Source organism: Phalacrocorax carbo, chromosome 27, assembly GCF_963921805.1.
Source record: "Phalacrocorax carbo chromosome 27, bPhaCar2.1, whole genome shotgun sequence".
In the NCBI taxonomy this organism is placed as follows: Eukaryota; Metazoa; Chordata; class Aves; order Suliformes; family Phalacrocoracidae; genus Phalacrocorax; species Phalacrocorax carbo.
The window spans coordinates 243,059-261,364 of NC_087539.1; the positions used below are offsets into that span (position 1 = coordinate 243,059).

At 48.5% G+C, this 18,306-nt stretch overlaps 1 protein-coding gene across 9 annotated transcripts in view; it reads left to right on the forward strand.

Annotated features, from left to right (window-relative positions):
- Nucleotides 1–18,306, forward strand: part of R3HDM2 (R3H domain containing 2) — a 63,220-nt gene that overhangs the window by 37,592 nt on the left and 7,322 nt on the right. For 5 of the 9 annotated variants that reach the window (XM_064474614.1, XM_064474611.1, XM_064474617.1 and 2 more), the window contains 11 exons: nt 1,496–1,582; nt 3,119–3,245; nt 4,370–4,448; nt 5,219–5,278; nt 5,923–6,063; nt 6,436–6,544; nt 7,730–7,825; nt 9,313–9,344; nt 13,039–13,271; nt 15,608–15,825; nt 17,948–18,037. In XM_064474614.1, coding sequence (XP_064330684.1) covers nt 1,496–1,582; nt 3,119–3,245; nt 4,370–4,448; nt 5,219–5,278; nt 5,923–6,063; nt 6,436–6,544; nt 7,730–7,825; nt 9,313–9,344; nt 13,039–13,271; nt 15,608–15,825; nt 17,948–18,037 — 1,272 coding nt within the window. The remainder of the gene's footprint in view (nt 1–1,495; nt 1,583–3,118; nt 3,246–4,369; nt 4,449–5,218; nt 5,279–5,922; nt 6,064–6,435; nt 6,545–7,729; nt 7,826–9,312; nt 9,345–13,038; nt 13,272–15,607; nt 15,826–17,947; nt 18,038–18,306) is intronic. The other 4 variants (XM_064474612.1, XM_064474613.1, XM_064474615.1 and 1 more) reach the window with 4 other exon arrangements.

The following is an 18,306-nucleotide window of genomic DNA, read 5'->3' on the forward strand; positions in this document are numbered from 1 at the left end:
TGCTATTAACTGCCACACCTGTCACCTCCCCAGAGGCCAAAGCACCAGAAATTAAATTCAGAGGTGTCACTGGAGGGACAGGGCAGTGCACTGGCAGTGCACCCTCCAGTTAAAAAACAGAATTAAGTGGCTGGTTTCATGTAAAGGCCCCTTTTCTTCAGTGAATACCACATTTTGATCCCATAACAATGGCACATGCGTGTTAGTGAATCCAAAACTTTTGCTAGTAATAAGCACCAGGAAACCACTGTTCTAGAATGTTGTTTGTAGGCAAAATCTTGGGGTAAAAATGTAGCCATTGTGTGACTTTTTTACCCTTTCTAGCCTCAACCGCAGTTTTTCTTTGCAAAATTTGATAGTAACTACTGAAGCAGTTTACCAAAGGTGGCCATGAATTTTACAGGCTTGGCAGTTATAGAAACATAGTATAATCCAGGAGTCCATCTAGTCCAGCTAGGATTCGTTTAGACCAGCCTCCTACTCAAAACAGGGTCAGCTATGACATCTGACTAGGTTGCCCAGGACTTGATTTGAAAACTGTGGCTGGGAGGGCAAAGGTCTCTTCCCCACCCTCTTTTCTTTTCTTTTTTTTTTTACCTTTCACAAAATTCAAACCCAAATGAAGACAGGTTCTGGCCTGAGACATGGAAGAGAGGGGAGAGCAGTTTAATTTGCAACAGGGGTTCTGCCTGGGTTTGTTTTTGGTTAAAGTAATGTATGAAAGAGATGTGCTGCTTATGACCTACTCGGTGTTCAGAAAAAATAACTCTAATGGGTCTATTTGGTCTTAAAAGCCAGGATCCTGTACAGTACCCAAACAGGCTGTGATTCCAGTTCCTACCCTGGCTATACCTAGGGCAGAATGTGTCTGTGCACCTTGGGCCTTTCTCCATATTGCTGATCCTGCCTGGGATCTCATGTGGCTGGTCAATACTTCCCCCCCTCCCCCCCCCCCATTTGTCACCCAAGTGAGTCAACTTGCCAAGAGTCCTGAAAGTGCAGGACTCTAAGCATTTTCTCTAAGCACCACTACATTACCCAAAATAACCAAAGTCATCAGGTCAGACAGGCAAGGTGTAAATGGGATGACAGCCTTTTAATTAAGAACAGTAACAATCTTCACATCTTAAAAACCAGTAAAATAGTTGGTTTCATCTATATCCTTTGTTAATTGTTTTAATTCTTACCAGGTGAGGAGGGGAGTGGCTGGAATTGCTCTGGCTGAAGAGGTCAAAGAGTGCATGAATTAAGGCAGTGAACTTTCTCACCTAAAATTTGCTTGGTTCAAATCCTAGTCAAAGGCTGAAGGAAGCAAATAACTGATTTGCTCTAGGACTCCAAGCCTTTGTATAATCCTGTTTGCTGCAAGAAGCTGGCTTGGTAGTCTTCCTTTTTAGCAGCTCAATTAACAATAGCTGCATGGTAACATAGCAGCATGAAATTGTGTGTTTTGGCTGAGATGTCTTAACTGTACTCTTTTCTTTTCCTTCTCCAGTCTAATTCAAAGCTTAAACTGGTCAGGAGTTTGGCTGTATGTGAAGAATCGTCTAGCCCCTTTGCAGATGGGCTGCTGGAGTCCCAGGTAGGCCTAGAATGAGGCAAGCTTTGGAGTGTGGAAGGCCAGAAAATCCACATCTTGCTAGAAGTGATGTCCTGTCCTGGGCTTGTGCTTCTGAGAGCTAAGAATTTCCCACAAGAGGCTGCTTTTGAAGGAAGCGGTCATGCCTGTGAGCACTGCTTGTATGTGTACAGTCACAACCCTTCTCTTATGAGGAATCACCTCCATCAACTCACTGGGAACCCACAACTACTCAAGTTGTGCAGGCTTATGCCCCTGAAAATGGAATGGCACTTTGCCTTCTCAAAGCCCCTGAAGTTTGGGCCATGGGAAGGAAGTTTTTAAGCAAGCCCTTTCCTTGCAACTCAGGCTGCAGTGACTGAAAGCAGCCAGCTCACAGAAGTGGTATGCAGTGCTCTGCAAAGATGATCCCCATCTGTGGTCACTGTGGGCAGTAACAGAGAAGCTGAAGCTTGAAGGTGGGAAGCAGTCAGGAAGACACTGAGAACCTGTCTGCCCTGGCAAGAGGAGATGGGGTGAGCTATCTCTGCCCACACAAGCTTTGGAAGCACAGGATGGTACAGTGCGTGGAGATCTGAGCTGGCTTACTGTAGATCAGGTTGCAGCTAGCTACAGCACATCTTCGTTGAGCTGAATAGTACTGCACCATGCAGAGTCACCAGCTTAGGTCTGTGGTGCTAGATCAGAGACCTCTACGCTACTCTCCATTGACAAAGACAAACCTGGCCTGTGCAGGGCTGAGTGCTGCCCAGACCACCTCATGCTGGTGGTGACTGGGATACTTGGCCTCTAAGCCTTCCTTGTGTTGAGGCTCCCAGCTCCAGACACTGCTTTCCTGTCTTTGGTTTGGGTTTCACTTTGAACTGTAGGGTCACTAGGAGGACTTCTAAAGCAACCATAAGCAGACATCGTGGTGCCGTGGAACTGCACTAGCATAAAGGCAGGAGGATGGGGAAAGATGAGCTGGCACAAAGGGTGGTGGTTCTGTAATCAGTTTTAACTTGAATTTGAGCAGTGCATCATCTGACGTTGCGTTTGGCAATCCTACTGGTGTTTAGCATTTCTTCCCGTGGAGCAGAGTGAATCCTTAGGCCATGTTGGGCAGTTGCAACTCAACAGAGGAGATGAAAAGAAACATCAGAAAGCCCCATGTGGCACAGAGACCGCTCATCACATCACATAAGCTTTTTGCTGTGTATTCTGTTTTTCCCTCATGCCCTTTCTCTTTCCAGGTTAGACAAACAAGGAAGCACGTACTTAGGTTCTGAGGTGATCCAGGCAAGGCAGGTTTTCAACAGTGACAAATGCTGTTGAGAGTCCCCTCAGAGCCTGCCTGAGGCTTCTTTTTGGGAGGACGGTGGGGAGAGAGACTGCTTTGTCTGCTCCCAGGATAGGGCCTCTTCTGAAATGTCTCAGATCTGTGACCCGAATCTCCTGCCTTTCTGTGATGCCTTTCTCAGCTGCCCACATCTCCAGCCACAGCAGTGATTCCAGGGAGTGTTCAAGTGACTCAAACCAACCTGGTTTGTTTTGTTCCAGGACATCATTCAGTTGCACGTTAGCTGCCCCTCTGACAAGGAAGAGGAAAAGTCCACGAAAGATGGGGCTGAGAAAGAAGAAAAAGACAAGAATAAAGAAAAAGCACCAAGGAAAATGCTGTCTCGAGGTCAGGTGCTCGTTTGAACAGGGCAGGTCCTTTCTTACCTGCTTTGAGGATTCTGCTGGCCTGTGGTACAGTTGTTGGAAGCAGAGCGGTTACCTCTGCTGATGACTGTACAGGAATGTATTGTTTTTATAACATCCTTCTGGAGCAAAGCATGGAGAGGGAAAGGAAGGGTTCCTCTAGACTGGCACGTGCCCCAACAGACTTGCAGGCTTCCTGCATAGTTTCTAGTGATCTGGTGGCTTTTTAAATGTGCAGATGCAAACCCAGGAACCCACTGTATGAATTTTTGCTTTCAGTTTAGATTTGAATTTATAAAACCTGCCACAGGTGGCAAGTTGTGAGGTTGCAAGGAGGAGACATAAGTTTCTTCTGTGTGATCCAGCATGTATGATTTTGGGGCATAGCATTGGCTAAAAGTTACATGTTTAATCTGGTGAGCAAATTGCACCTGAAATCCTTGTACAGGCAGCAACTCTGCACTGGTGCAGATTCAGTTTCACTTACTGTTATTTCCACGATTACTTTTAAATTGAGAAGGGTGTGGGGAGAGGGGAAGAACAGGGCCAATGGAGCGGGGCTTTCCAGTTAAATAGCTTGCGGGATCAAAGATGCAGAAGTTGCTTGTACAAAAGTATGGTATACTACACTTGCAGGGGCTTCCTGTAACAGCATGGAATATCCTGAGTGGCTCGTTTTAGGGGCAGTGTTTTCTCCCATGAACTGATCTGATCTTCCCCTCTCTGGCATTATCCTAATGGGCCCTTGTGCTCATAGCACCTTGTAGGTAGCATACTGATCCTCCTGCAGCCCACAGGGGAAGGAGTCTACAGTCCGTATTTTACAGATCGAGAAATTTGCCCTAGAGGTTGTGTTCAGAGCCTGTGCTAGAAACTGGACTTAAGCCCAGGTGATAAGGGTCCCAAACTGTGCAATTCTGTAACAAGGTGGGCTTTTCTTCCTCTCTTCCTATTGTGAATAGGCAGTGCTGAGAATGAGGCTGAATTCCATCTGGCAGCTAAGTGGGGACATGATCCTCATACATGTAGTGAGAGACATACCTCTTCCCTTCAGTCTATTCTATTGCAGTGTTTTGTTAATTTGTTCTGCTGCTGTTGTTGTTTCAGATTCCAGCCAGGAATATACTGACTCCACTGGAATAGATTTGCATGAATTTTTAGTAAATACGCTGAAAAAAAACCCACGGTAGGTCCCTAGTCAGTAAAACAGCTTGCTGATGGAGTGAAGGGAGGGAGTACCTGATGACCGATGCTGCTTTGACTCTTGGACCTGTGGTGTTTGTGTGCATGTGTGTATATGTATGTTTGTATTCTGTATCTTAGGAGGAGGGGGGACTACAGCAACTACAGAAAGTTCCTGAAAGTATGTTTCACTTTTTGGAATTTGGAGAGCATTCCTATTGCTGGGGCAGTGCAGAAACAAAAAGCACAACTGTAATTTTATTTACTGCAGTCAATCAAAACATGTAGCTATGTATTATGGAGAGAGAGAAAGAAGAAAAATAATTTGTTTGAATGTAAGCAGGAAGGAGTCTTGATTGCTTTAAAACCCTTTCTGTAAATGATTCTCAAATACCATCCTCCAAAGGAACTGCTGCTGTGTCAGTAATAAATGTAATCAAGCCAAATGCTAGCATAGGAGTGGCAAAGCTGGAGTGTCTAACCGTGGAGCATCCAGCAGAGCAGAGATTCAATATTACTAAGAGCCAAGCACTGTTAGCAAAACAACAACTTAAAACTGAAAAAAAAATCTGGCAATTAATTTACTGTATATGAAAATCTGTGGAGTATTTTAGTTAATTCCTGTGGAGAATGTGTGAAGCCTGGCTAATAGTGTTGCTTGGTCTAGGTATTTGTGACTTTTCTTTGTTGCGGGTGGGCAGGGGGCTGCCAAGCAGAAGAAGCTGTGTTCCACTGTCTCTAAAGGTGGCCTTTTCTTTTTCCTTCTCTTGACAGGGATAGAATGATGCTACTAAAGTTGGAACAGGAGATTCTGGAATTTATTAGTGATAACAAGTAAGTCATCGTCAAGTTTGTGTCAAGCAAAAAAGTTTTGTAACTTATGTGTCTTTTGGACACGCTGGTTAGGAGGCCTGTTCACTTGTACATCCTCCACTTCCTTTTGTCTGTACACAAGGTTTCTGAGTATCATATTGATTGTGTATCAGTTGCTTTAAGAACATATCTGCTGTGAAGGAGATTAGTGCCGTTGTGCTTCTCTTCCTAGCGTAAATTGAGGGGTGGAGAAACCGGGGCAGGATTCACCACTAGGTGAGGTAGAATAGGTGTCTGCAGCAGAGCTTGCAAACGTCTTTATCTCATAGGATCAGAGAAGTCACAGTAAAAATACTAATTTGGCACCTGTTCCTGCTTAGAAACAAACATGCATTTCTGCACAACCTGGTCTTGCTTCAGGAAAGGCCTATTCAACTTGAGCCCTTGAATCTGCCCAACTCTGCCTGGCAAAGCAGTCTAAGCCCATGTTCACACTCAGTGTTAGAGGCAGCACTTGAGTTCTGACTAACTGCTTGGAAGAGGTGGCATGGTCTGGTCTGGGATCTGGTTAAGGCATCTCTGGCCTTGATATCTCTTCTGGTGTCAGATTAGCATTGTCTGTTTCAAGGCCTTCTAAATTTTAACGCTTTATTCCCTCTTCTCAGCAATCAGTTTAAGAAGTTCCCTCAGATGACCTCATACCATAGGATGCTGCTGCACCGGGTAGCTGCCTATTTTGGCATGGACCATAACGTTGACCAAACTGGGAAGGCGGTTATTATCAACAAGACCAGTAACACAAGAATGTAAGGTGTGGGGAGGGAGGGAGGATAACTGGGCTGGCATCCCCTTCCCTTCCCTGCATGTTGTACATGACCCTCGGACACAGAGCCCTGGCATGGTCCAGAGCAGAATGGATTCCCCACCACAAGTTTTTTGCCCCCATTAAGAAGGGCAGGTCCCCTCTCTAGAAGAGAATCCTTGACTTCCAGTCCTAAGTATATGTATTTGCAAGCCCTTTCAAGCTTTCTTTAGTTCTCAGAGAAGGGACATCAGAGGAGAGATTTAATGCAACAAACATCCTTGCGCACCCCCTCGCTCCCTGCAAAGCAGTGGTTTTATGAAGACAGTTCTATGCCCATTTTTGCCCTTCTAACAAGGGCTGGTTCTTCCTGCAGCCCTGAGCAGAGATTCTCTGAGCACATCAAAGATGAGAAGAATGCAGAGTTCCCGCAGAGGTTTATCCTAAAACGAGATGATACCAGCATGGACCGTGACGATAATCAGGTAAGGGGTGGCAGTGGGGTACCTACATAATTTGTGAGAGTAAAATACAACTTTTCTAAGATGAGAACAACTTTAAATTTCTCTTGGGTTTCCTGCAGTACCCTTCTTTAATAGAAGCTTCCACACACCCAAGCAACAGATTCTGGATATATCATGAAAACTTTACAAAATACTGTGGAAGTGCATGAAGAATTTGTGTGGGTTCTATGGGGGGTACTTTTCTGTACCCTGAATAGCGACTGGTAGCTGGGCCAGGCTTTAAGGTGAAGCCTTTTGCTAAGGTTTCTGTGGAAATGCCCCAGAGCTGAGTGTTGCCAAGCATCTCTCCCGCCCCTCACCTGGGCTTGCAGCAAGTCAAGCTGTGAAATCATCAGGACCTACCAGTGCTGCTGGAAGGAAACCATCAGCAAAATGATACGCTTTGAGCTCAGCAGCATTGCCAGTCATCGGAGCTAAAAACCCTCCTGAATCTCTGGCTGCCTTCGGGCTGTCACAGGTGACACCGCACTCATAATGCAGCGCTAGCTTGTTCATCTGTGGCTGTTTTCCCAGCCTGTGCCAGACAGAATCTTGAATGTCAAAAACAGGGCAAAAGAGGGGAGACCTCTTCACCAGGGATCTCATGCTCTTTGCTCTTGTAGCTCCTATCTTTACATCGCCCCAGCATACCTCTATCCCTTGCTTTGGGTCATGTTTCTGAATTTAAGTCATCAGGATGGGGAGCTTGTCATTGCAGTCAGTATCAGTTTCTGGTTTCCCTATGGTGGCACTCTGCAGGTGATGCAGCCACCCATGAAGCACAGAATCCATGTCTGAGCAGGAGCTGTGTTGACATACGCTCTGAAGAGTGGCCTTTAGCTTTTGGCCCCTGGGCACAGACTGTCTTTCAGAAGCACATGGTGATATTCCTGATCTGTCGTTTCCGAATCAGGCAGAGTTCAGGCAGGGTGGTTGTGCTTGATCCAGGAGATGGAGTACACTAAGACCTCCAGGATGTTCATCCCTAGACATAGGTGTCCAGAAGGTAGGTTCAAAGGCAGAGGCTGTGTCATTGCATCCAGGCATCATACACACACTCCGTAATCCACATCCACTTGCACTGCTACGTAAAAATATCGGCAGCTGACCACACCCCCTGCTCCCACTGGCAACTGCTGACCCGCTGAGATGTGTTTGTCCCTTCAGATCAGACTCCCCTTGCAGGATGGGAGAAGGAGCAAATCTATAGAAGAGCGAGAGGAAGAGTATCAGCGGGTCAGGGAGCGGATATTTGCACGAGAGGTAAGCTTGGATGACTCACTTGCCAGATACCCTCCCGGAATTTTGTGGCAGAAGGTGTCCTTGAGTGTGCTAAGAGGTTAGATTTTGTCGTTGCCTTTTCTACAAATTTCCCAGTGTTCTTGGTATCTACCATTGAATTCCAGCTCCTAACAAATATGTCTTAGTCATTGAGATAGAGGAGCCACACCTCGACTCCCCAGTCTGCTCCTTCCCTAAACTGCCTGTTTCAGGGGGCAATAGATGCGTGTGGACTGACAGAGGAGGCAGTTTTGCTCCTTGCCGTCCAGCAAGATTATAAGCTTATACAGTGGCATTTCTGGGATGACTAGCAAATAAATTGATGAACCTGAAAGGAGCAGCAGCTGTCTCCCTCAGCTTCTCTCCAGTGCTGCAGCTTCAACCTCCTGACCAAGCAGTGCTGACCTTGGAGCACAGGATGAATCCAAGCAGTACATTTATTGTCTGTCTTAACCAAGCTGGACACTTTGTTATTGCTTCCTTGAGATCTCTGCTCCCTATGTGGAACTTCTCTAAGCTGGAGCTGTGTTCCTTGCTCACGTCTGGCTCAGAGAGGCTGCTGTGCTTTGCTGTTTTGAGTTCTGTCTGCCACCTGGAGGCAGCTCCCCATGCTATGCCAAGTGGCAAATGATGGAATCAGGGACAATTCCAAGTGCCTTTCTGCCGTGGATCATGTTCAAAGTCCAGTTCCTTGCCTGCTGCTTTTGAGCATCTAGGGGACAACGGCTGTAATTTGTCCTAACAGGAATTGCCATGTGCCTGCCCAAGGACGATGTTAAGGCAGCCACTCTGCTGAGTCCCTAGTCAAGTCACCAGGTTTCAGCTGATGACTGTCTAGCCAGTTGTGATCATGGACTTGTCTTACCTGCACAGGCCCAAGGCCGTCCAGACACGTTAGTAAGCAGCTCTGCCTGTAGTCCTGGACTAGAGCAGCTGCTGTACCATAGTAGCACAACACGGGGCAGGCATGTACTTACCCTTGCTCTGTGTTCACAGGCTTTGCATCCGACTTCTAGAGGCGGGGTGACTGTCACGGGGTGGGCTGGGCTGGCTTGGAGCCCTCTGCCTTTTTTCATGGCTCTGATTAATTGTGCCTGCATTTAGCCAATAAGGACCCCTGTGTGTCTGGCCTTGATTGTTCCATTGACAAAGCTACCATCAAAGCTGCCTTAAAGCAACAAAGTAGGGAGTTGAGGGCTTGGATTTGCAAACTCTTGAGAGATCTCAGGGTTGCAGGTATCAGGGACAGTTCCTAATGGGCCTGGATGGAGAGCTAAATGGGCCTGAGAAGGCTCAGCAAGACTCCTGAGTGACCATGTAACTGGTACACAACGCAAACTGTGTTTAAGTCCCATACTGTTAGTGCTTTGCTCCTCTTTGCTTTGAAATTGCCTGGGTTTGTTGCTTTCAGAGTTACTAAATCTCCCTTTTCTTTCCTTCCCATCTCCATGTCTTTCCTCTGCTTCCAGACTGGCCAGAATGGATATCTCACCGACAGCAGGTTAGTACTGTTTAGCAGATGCTATTTCTATCTCTGGCTTTCTCTGCGGAGGACTGCATGACTTTATAATTATGCTTTTTTCTGATATTAACCGACAGAATCTCCAAAGAAGGCTTTTCTTCTAGTTCTCACAAACGGAGGCAGATTTTTAGGTATCTCTGTGTGACTTATTTTGTACCTTGTCCTGCTGAGTAAGTTTGCCCCATGCATGGCTGCTTGTGAAGTTATTGAAGTTGTATTTTTTGCAACATCAAGTTCTGAGTCCTTTTTTGCTGATCCATCAATTAAAATGGAGGGGTGGAAGGTGGGAATGGCAGGGAGGAACAGGGAAGACAGAGGATTCCAGCAGTTTTCAAACCATCCCACCTCTTGTTTCCCAAAACAATAGGAAAGCCCCTGCCCTTACAGTGACAGGATCATCACCCGGATGAGGTGGGGTTGTCCCTAATCCCTGATTATAAAGGCTGAATTACTTACTGGTGGCAGTGAAGTGCCTCAGGCTTCCCTTTCCGCCAGCATATGCTGCAAAGGGCACTGGGAACATGTCTGAGTAGCATTTTCTTATTAAGTAGTTTTCCTGTGGATGAGAGGGCTGGAAGGGTGAAGTTAGTCTGATAAGTCTCCTTGCACAGATGCCTGCTGCAGGAGGCTGCTGAAGGTATGAGGATAAAGAACAGCATGAAAATGGAGAGACCCTCCTGCCTGCTGTCCTCTTGTTTAATAGCCAAAGCCCTAGAGATGAAGCATCTCTGTGTGTGAACAGGACAGGAGGATCTAAGCAAGTGTACTGTCATAGAAAATCATGTGTCCTCAGCACAGTTACAGGGACCGTGTCATGGAGTCTGCTTGTGGCAGTGGTGTTCAAGGCAAGGGGTATAGTTTTCAGATCAGCCATTGGGCTGTAGTTAAACTCACCCAGCAAGTGGCAAAAGACCCATTGCTGGTGTGATTGCAGCTTTAGGAGCTGAGCTGCAGACAGGGCTGCACTAGGAGCTTTTCTGACTGTTGTGCCCTGTTCCTAAAGAGCTTGGTTAACCTGCTCTCTTTGTTTTGTGATTCCCATAGTGGGGAAAGGGAGGATATGTGGGCTTGGGACCATTTTGAGCTCTGGACAGAGATAGACAAGCTCTTGAGGAGATTGAGGTTCCCTCAGTGATGGTGCTGGCAATAATGCCTGTGTGAGCTCCAGAGACTTAACCACCCTTGAGGCTGGCATTCAGAGCAATACAGCTGTCTGTTTCACTTGCTTGAAAGTCCTGTATTAATGCTGCTGAAGCACAGATCTGACTGCAGAGAGCTCTCTGCTGGTGGACACACTTGGAAACAGGGTGTAGTAAGGCTAATGGAGAAAAAGGCATGGCTGAAGCTGCTAGGGTGGTGCTCTCAGAACAAGGTTGTGGTAGTGTGCCTGGAGTTTGGAGAGTAGGAAAAACAGAATCGTTATGCTGCTAGGTTAGCAGTAACCAGCTTGAGAGGGGTCTCGGTTCTTAGGGAACAAAAGATTGCAGCTGAGTCAGAACAGACCATAACATGCCCCTTCCACACACATACGAACACTGCCCTCACCTCTCTGAACGTCCCCAGGAGCAGCCTTCAAGAGTTTATGATGGAGAGAGGCCAGGAGCTTGACAGTGATTCTTGTTAGGTCAACTGCAGTTTGGAGTTTGAGGCTGCATAGTCCAATTTTTCCACCTCTTTAGGGATATAACCATTGTACTGGTTTTATTTGGCTCTCACATGTTCCTGGCAGCCCAGGACATCACAGAATGATAAAATCATTAAGGTTGGAAAAGACCTCTAAGATAATCAAGTCCAACTGTCAACCCAACACCACAATGCCCCCTAAACCATGTCCCAAAGTGCCACATCTACATGTCTTTTGAACACCTCCAGGGATGGTAACTCTACCACCTCTCTGGGCAGCCTGTTCCAATGCTTGACCACTCTTTCAGGAAATCAATTTTTCCTAATATCCAATCTAAACCTTCCCTGATGCAACTTGAGGCTGTTTCCTCTCGTCCTATTGCTGGTAACTTGGGAGAAGAGACCAACATCCACCTCACTACAACCTCCTTTCAGGTAGTTGTAGAGAGCGAGGAGGTCTCCCCTCAGCCTTTTCTTCTCCAGGCTAAACCCCCCCCAACTCCCTCAGCCGCTCCTCATAAGACTTGCTCTCCAGACCCTTCACCAGGTTCGTTGCCCTTTTCTGGGCACGCTCCAGCACCTCGATGTCCTCCTTGTCCTGAGGGGCCCAAAACTGAACACGGGATTCAAGGTGCAGCCTCACCAGTGCCGAGTGCCAGGGCAGGATCACTGCCCTGCTCCTGCCGGACACGCTATTCCTGATACATACCAGGATGCTGTTGGCCTTCTTGGCTACTTGGGCACACTGCTGGTTCCTGTTCAGCTGGCTGTCAACCCGCACCCCCAGGTCCTCCTCCACTAGGCAGCTTTCCAGCCACTTGTCCCCAAGCCTGTAGTGTTACATGGGGTGGTTGTGACCAAAGTCCAGGACCTGTCACTTGGCCTTGTTAAACCTCATCCAATTGACCTCGGCCCATGGATCCAGCCTGTCCAGATCCCCCTGCAGAGCCTTCCTGCCCTCCAGCAGATTGACACTCCTACCCAATTTGGTGTCATCTGGAAACTTACCGAGGGCACATTTGAACCCCTCATCCAGATCATTGATAAAAATATTAAACAAGACTGGCCCCAAAACTGAGCCCAGGGGAACTCCACTTGTGACCAGCTACCTCCTGGATTTAGCTCTGTTCACCACAACTCTCTGGTCTCAGCCATCCAGGCAGTTTTTTACCCAGCGAAGAGTACACCCATCCAAGCCATGAGCGGCCAGCTTCTCTAGGAAGATGCTAGTGGGAGACAGTGTCGAAGGCTTTGCTAAAGCCCAGGTAGACAACATCCACAGCCTTTCCCTCACCCACTAGGTGGGCCACCTGGTCATAGGAGATCACTTCAGAAGTTCCTTCCATGTGTATCTTCCCCTCCAAAACTGTGTGGAGCTGCTCCCAGGCTCAGCCTGCAGTGTTATATGAGCATCTCTTCCAGTGTTGCCTTCCTCACCATTCCTCTCCAGTGAAGGCCCAGGAACCCATTACTGTGCTTATGATCCTTAGCTGGGCTGATAAACCAGGCTTAGTGCTTGGGATGTCTTGCTGATACTTCCTAAAGTCCTGCTGTGGCCAGACCTGGCCTGAGGCTATGGGAGGGTGATCAGTGGGAGCACAGCTCTGAGCATAGCAATATCCCAGCATGTAGCTGTTCCAGCTGGGCAGAAAGCCTTACCAGGACTGGTATGGAAAGCAGTCTCAAAAGATCTTGGTCAGCCTTGTCCCAAGGCCTCTGTTATGAGACAAGGAGGGCTTTAGCAAGGGATCATGCTCTGACCCTGCTGGCAACTGTTCCAGGCTGGGATCTGGCTAGGGAAGACGGCCAGGAGCCACCTCTCAACATATGCCAAGGAAGATCAGCACTGTCTGGGTCTTCACAGTGCATGCCCAAGAAAGCTGTGACCCAGGGGTTTTGCTTGCTGTCAGATCCCTACACAAAGTGCCAACATGCTGTCATGGAGCCAGCTGCTGACTGGGCTCACCACCCTGATGTGGCAGTACTGATGCAGGTCCTGCTGCTGCCCCTTTTCACTGGAGGTGCAGTCTAACTCCTCCGGTCTCTGCAGGGGCAACCGGGACAGTTTGAACCGGGCCTCAGGCAGCCGCCAGAGCAGCACAGAGAGTGAGATAAAGTCACTGGAGCCTCGGCCGTGGAGCAGCACAGACTCAGATGGCTCCATCCGCAACCTGCGACCACCAGTTACCAAAGCCAGCAGCTTCAGTGGCATCTCCATCCTGACACGGGGGGACAGCATCGGGAGTAGCAAAGGCAGCACTGCCAGCAGAACATCCCGAGCAGGTACCGTACTGTTTCCACTGCAGACCTTCCACTAATGGGCACCTAGCAGACATAGTCTTTGGGTTGGGGGACTGGGGCTCATGATGCTCTCGTCAGTGACTCTGGTTAAAATGGGACATGGTTGGCATCATCTGAATGTGTTCAGTGCCTGGGCAGGGATATGCCAGTTGGTTCATCATCTGTTTTCAATACTCACCATCAGATCTTCCTTCCCTTTAGCAGAGGTATCTAAGACAAAGAACATTGTTTGGTCCCATATCCTGGAACCCAAGCTACCAATTTTCCGTTGTTTTCTCTCCCCTGCTGTGCCACAAGTTATGTTGCCATTCCTTTCTGCTCCCCAGAATCCTTCACAGCCCTAAGGAGACTTAGTCTGGGTGAACCATCTGGCATTTTTCCTTGCTTTCCAGCAAAGGAGGTCACCAATTAGTCTATCTCATCAGACAAAGACTATGTTAATTGGTATCTGCCTACGATGTTCTCTCAAAGTGATTCACTCTACTCCTGAGAGCAAACGTAACAGAAGGGAGCTGAGCCTCCAGCTCTTCAAGAGCTGTTTGAATACAGCTTAAGGTTTCAGGAGTACCAAAGGGAATTAGGATCACAAGTCCGTTCGCCTGCTTCAGATCAGTTCTTCCTTTTCCATCTAGGTAACAGAGGGCAGCCTATGCATGGAGAATGTTGTTGTAGGGCATCACTGGTAACCTGTTACTGATGACAGCTTCCTGAGAGGATGTGTGCTGCACTTGGCAGGGCAACAGCCCTTCTAACAGTGGGGAGCAGAGTCCTTTATTTTCAACTGACTGCTTGTGAAAGGCATTTGTGGAAGAGGCAGCAGAGGTCTTTGCTCTCATTTTAATGGTCCGGTGATAACTGAGGAGCCATATGGTGGCTGGTTACGATTGCTGTGCAATATCAATGAGCAAAATACAGTGTTGTCCCAGTGTCTAGCTTCCTTCATTCTCACTGATAGGCAGCAGGTCCCCAAATGCTTGAGAGCTGTCATTTTACTGGGGAGGGGAGGTAGGTTGGTGCTTGTGGGTGATTAGGCTGCACCACAAGAATCCTTTCCAATAAAAGGGGTGGATCTAAAAGGCAGCCAGGCCGCTGGTCTAGCACCCAGGCTGGCTTTGAAAACCACACATTCATTTTGCAGTTTGAAGGTGCCTGTATCATCTCTTGGGACCCTGTTTCCATTGTGCTCAGGGCTGCACTTACTCTGATTATTGCAACCACCTCTGGGACTGATCCATTAACTGATGGGAGCAGTTATTTGAAGATCTGTCCCAGCGAAGTGCAAAGCAGGACAAGAGAGGATCTGCTTTTTTGCTTGCTCTTTTATTATTCCTCCGTGTATCCCATGGGAACAGAAGCCAGTTGCTCTCCAGGCTTTATATAATGGCGAGTGATTAGAAATGTTGTGTGGCAGGGGGAAGCAAAGGAATTTTCACTTGGGGAGGAAAAAAAAAAACCATGCCACCCTCCATATCCTTATGTTTATTCTGTGGGGGAAGAAGTGCTTAGGATTCTGGGGTCTTCTACCATCTCAGCATTTAGCCCCTGGGCTACTGTCAGCAAAATATTTCCTTTTTTTGCACCATGTGGCTGATGATACAGACCTCTTTAGCAGAATGCCTGAAGATTAGCTGTTGAAATGCAGTAGATCAGAGGCAGAATTAGTTAAGTACCAGCTACTGGGCATCAAGTAATAGTGTCACAGCCTCTCTATTTCTGGAAGTAAGACTGAAATACTGAGGAGAGCACTTCCCAGCTGGGTGCCCTGCAGCATGTATCACACTCCTTCCTAACAATTTTTCCTACCATGGGAAGGAATTGCTTTCAGCCTGCCACCCCCTAGCCTTTTATGCAAAAGATGTGTGTGTACGCTGGGTCTGTGTTCCCATAAAATAGCATTACCTCACTCCCCTCTCTGTTCTGGGCAAGCAGTTGAGCAGATCATGACGACATATTAGTGTCTGAGCATGGGCTGTGCCTAGCTGCAGAGCTGAGCTGTGACTGGGAACAGCTCTCCAGCTTCTTTCCACAGGCTGGTTTATGGTACTGAGCTGACACGGGTGTGTACCAGCTGTGGAGGATCAGTGGGTGTACATGGACAGGAGAGCGGTACAATCTCTTGGAGTCCTGAGGGTGTCAACACCTTGGTTTGCTGTGAACCAGAGGCAAACTAGTGACTTAGCCTGCAGCCTGCTCACCCTGTCCCTTGTCGAAGCTCCCATGTGGACAGCAGAGAATGCAGTCTGGCCGCAGTACGGGAGGTAGTGAGAGGATCTAGCCCCCACCCTCACCATCCACAAATTGATGTTTTTCTCTCCCAGGTACCAACTCTGCCATGCCTTTCTCTGTTCAAGGTTTGGTACTAGGTGCCCCTGAAGCATGCAGCCAATCCCCTTCTTCACAGCCTAGCCGTGGCCTCCTACCCTGCACACCCCAGCAGCCTCAACCACAGCCACCCCAGCAGCCACCACCACAGCCCCAAGGACTTCCACCTGCAGCCCAGCAGCAGCCAGCCATGAGTAACCACATGATATCCCAGGTGAGTTGCTGCACAGTATCCAGCAGGGCTCTGTAAGCTCCGTGGGCACATAGGTGGGAGGTAGAAGCAGAACCAGCATACACGCAGAGCACTCTGGACTCACACTTGCCCGGTGGGTTTTGGGTGTCTGTCACGCTTGCTGCCTGTTAGGTAGTGACAGTCCCTCTGTGCTATTGGCAGAGAGCAGGAGAAGGTCAGGGGCCTTGCTGTGCCTGAATAGATGCTGTGTGACATCTTGGCTTGCCAGCCCCTTCTGTATCTACTTGGACCAGCAGCCCTCCTGGCACGGGATCTGTAGCCCTTTGAGTGGCAGGGTTATGTTCTGGAATCAGTTGCTCTGCTGGTGAGGGTCCATCACAAACGGTAGTTGGGTTTGGGCTCCCCAGTGCTGAAATCCTGTGGCTGGCCACCTGATGTCCTGGGGAGAGGCAGACCTGGAACTGTGCCTGGTTGTATCCTCCAGACCCTCCCCAAGTTAAACCCGTGATGTTCCACAGCCTGCAGGGCTACTTCTGAGGATAGAGCCCTCTGGAAAGCACTCGTGGCTGTCATTCCAACATACTTCATTCTGCTCCTGAGGCTGTAAAAAAACACAGCACAAGAGCTGCCCCTGTGTCGCTGCAGGACTGGGGAAGGGGTGGGAGCCAGCCCTTGCGCACATTTGGAGAGCAAAGCTGCCTCATGTTCAGTGGGTGCAGAGCTGGGTGGCATGCATGGGAAGTGTCCTCAGTACCTTCCCATCCTGCCCTATTCAGAGCAGCGCTCTTCAGTGCTAGACCTCGGCCTGCCTATGAGTTTTATAGGGATCCTTTCTGGTGCATCACCTTCTGGTGCATTCTGGTGATGTCTCCTACAGCAAAGAACTGCAAGTTACACTGGAAGTTTTCAAGATGCAACTGGACAGGGATGGTACTAGATAATTTGACTAGGCTCCCTTTCCCATGAAAGGTTCGACCAGATGATCTTCCAAGGTCCCTTCCAACCCAGGCTGTTCTATGATTCCAGGTGTTTTCAATGTGCTGGGATGGGAGGAGGAAACAAGCCTCCTTGAACAGCTTTTACTGCAGATAACATGAACAGCTCCTTGCTGTCTGTTGCCATCTCTATGAGGATGGGGTAATCTTGTAGTTCTTGGGCCCTGGGCTGGCTCCAGGGTTGTGGATCTGTTGGTAGAGGATACTGAGACTCAGGGGAAAGATCTCAGTTCTACAGATGCGGTGTCTCTGAGGTAGCCATGGTCCGGCACTAAGGCTAGCAGGAGTGTCTGGCTGGAGCTGTAGCATGGTGTGGGACAGAGCACAGTGCCCTGGGTGGGAGGTTTGTACACACAGCAGGCTTCTAGAGCATGTGCAGGATCACTGTGTCTTGCTGAGATTTTTATTTTGTATCTTCTACTGTTTGGCTGTTCTAATGGTTTAGGTCCTGGAAAAACTTTTTTATGTGTTTGACTGTTGGCAAAAGGTCTGAAAATGCACTGTCCCCCATTTGCATGCACCTTCTGTTTCACCACATGTCAAATGATCAAAAAAAAAAAGCCAGGCTGGTGCTGATCATTACAGGTTCGGTGACCAAAGCACAGTATGTGGTGTTTGAGTTAGGTGTTGTCATAAACAGGCATCAGCAGGTCCTCCCAGTGACAAAGTGAGAGGGGCCCCTACAGAAGACAAGAGTGAAGAAAAGACATTACCAGTAGGAAAGGCCAAGAAGCACTGCAGAGAGAGCTGGGAGTCAGTGCCACACACAAGTGGGCAGTGGAGTGGGAGAGACACAAAGGTGGTGCTGGGGGGAAGTGGCGCTCCTGCTGCTGTTGGCCATAGCTGGCCTTTGTGAGTTCATGTCACTGTTCATGCCAGGCAAGAGCTGCTTTGTGGACATGGTCAGTCTTCCCAGCTTCCACAAAGCAACTGGCTGGGCTGTGTGTCTTCACAGAGAGATGAATGCTCCCCCATTCTGGTCTCCGTGCTTTCCAACCCTCTGCAATGCCACCCTCTGTGTTTGCAGTTGGCTCAGTTGACTAACCTTGTTGTTCCTTCTTTCTCTCCTTCCTCCTATCCTTCCTTTTCCCCACTGCCCTTTCCCCATCCAAATATGTCTCCTCCACTCCCTTCTCTGCTGGTCTTAGCCGGCCCCAGCGCTGCAGCCTGTTCAGTATTCTCCAAGCTCCTGCCCCCAAGTCCTCTTGCCAGTCTCTCCGCCCCAGCAGTACAACTTGGTATAAACCCCATTTCCTCTTCTGCACTCTCTGTTGTACTCATGTGCTGTGTTTGTCTTGTATGAGCTTTTGCTAATCAGGTCTGTTGTGGACACTGCACCTAGTGGGTTTGGGATTCATGGAAGCTTTGTGCTGCAGTGGGGTCAAGGCAGTGGGATGCCTGAGGCTGTGGGACTCGACAGGGCTGGGCATTGATGGAGTGGCTGATCTTGGAAAGAGCTTGGGGAAAGCAAGTGGCAAGCCCAGAGCTCCACCAGGAAGTGATGCTT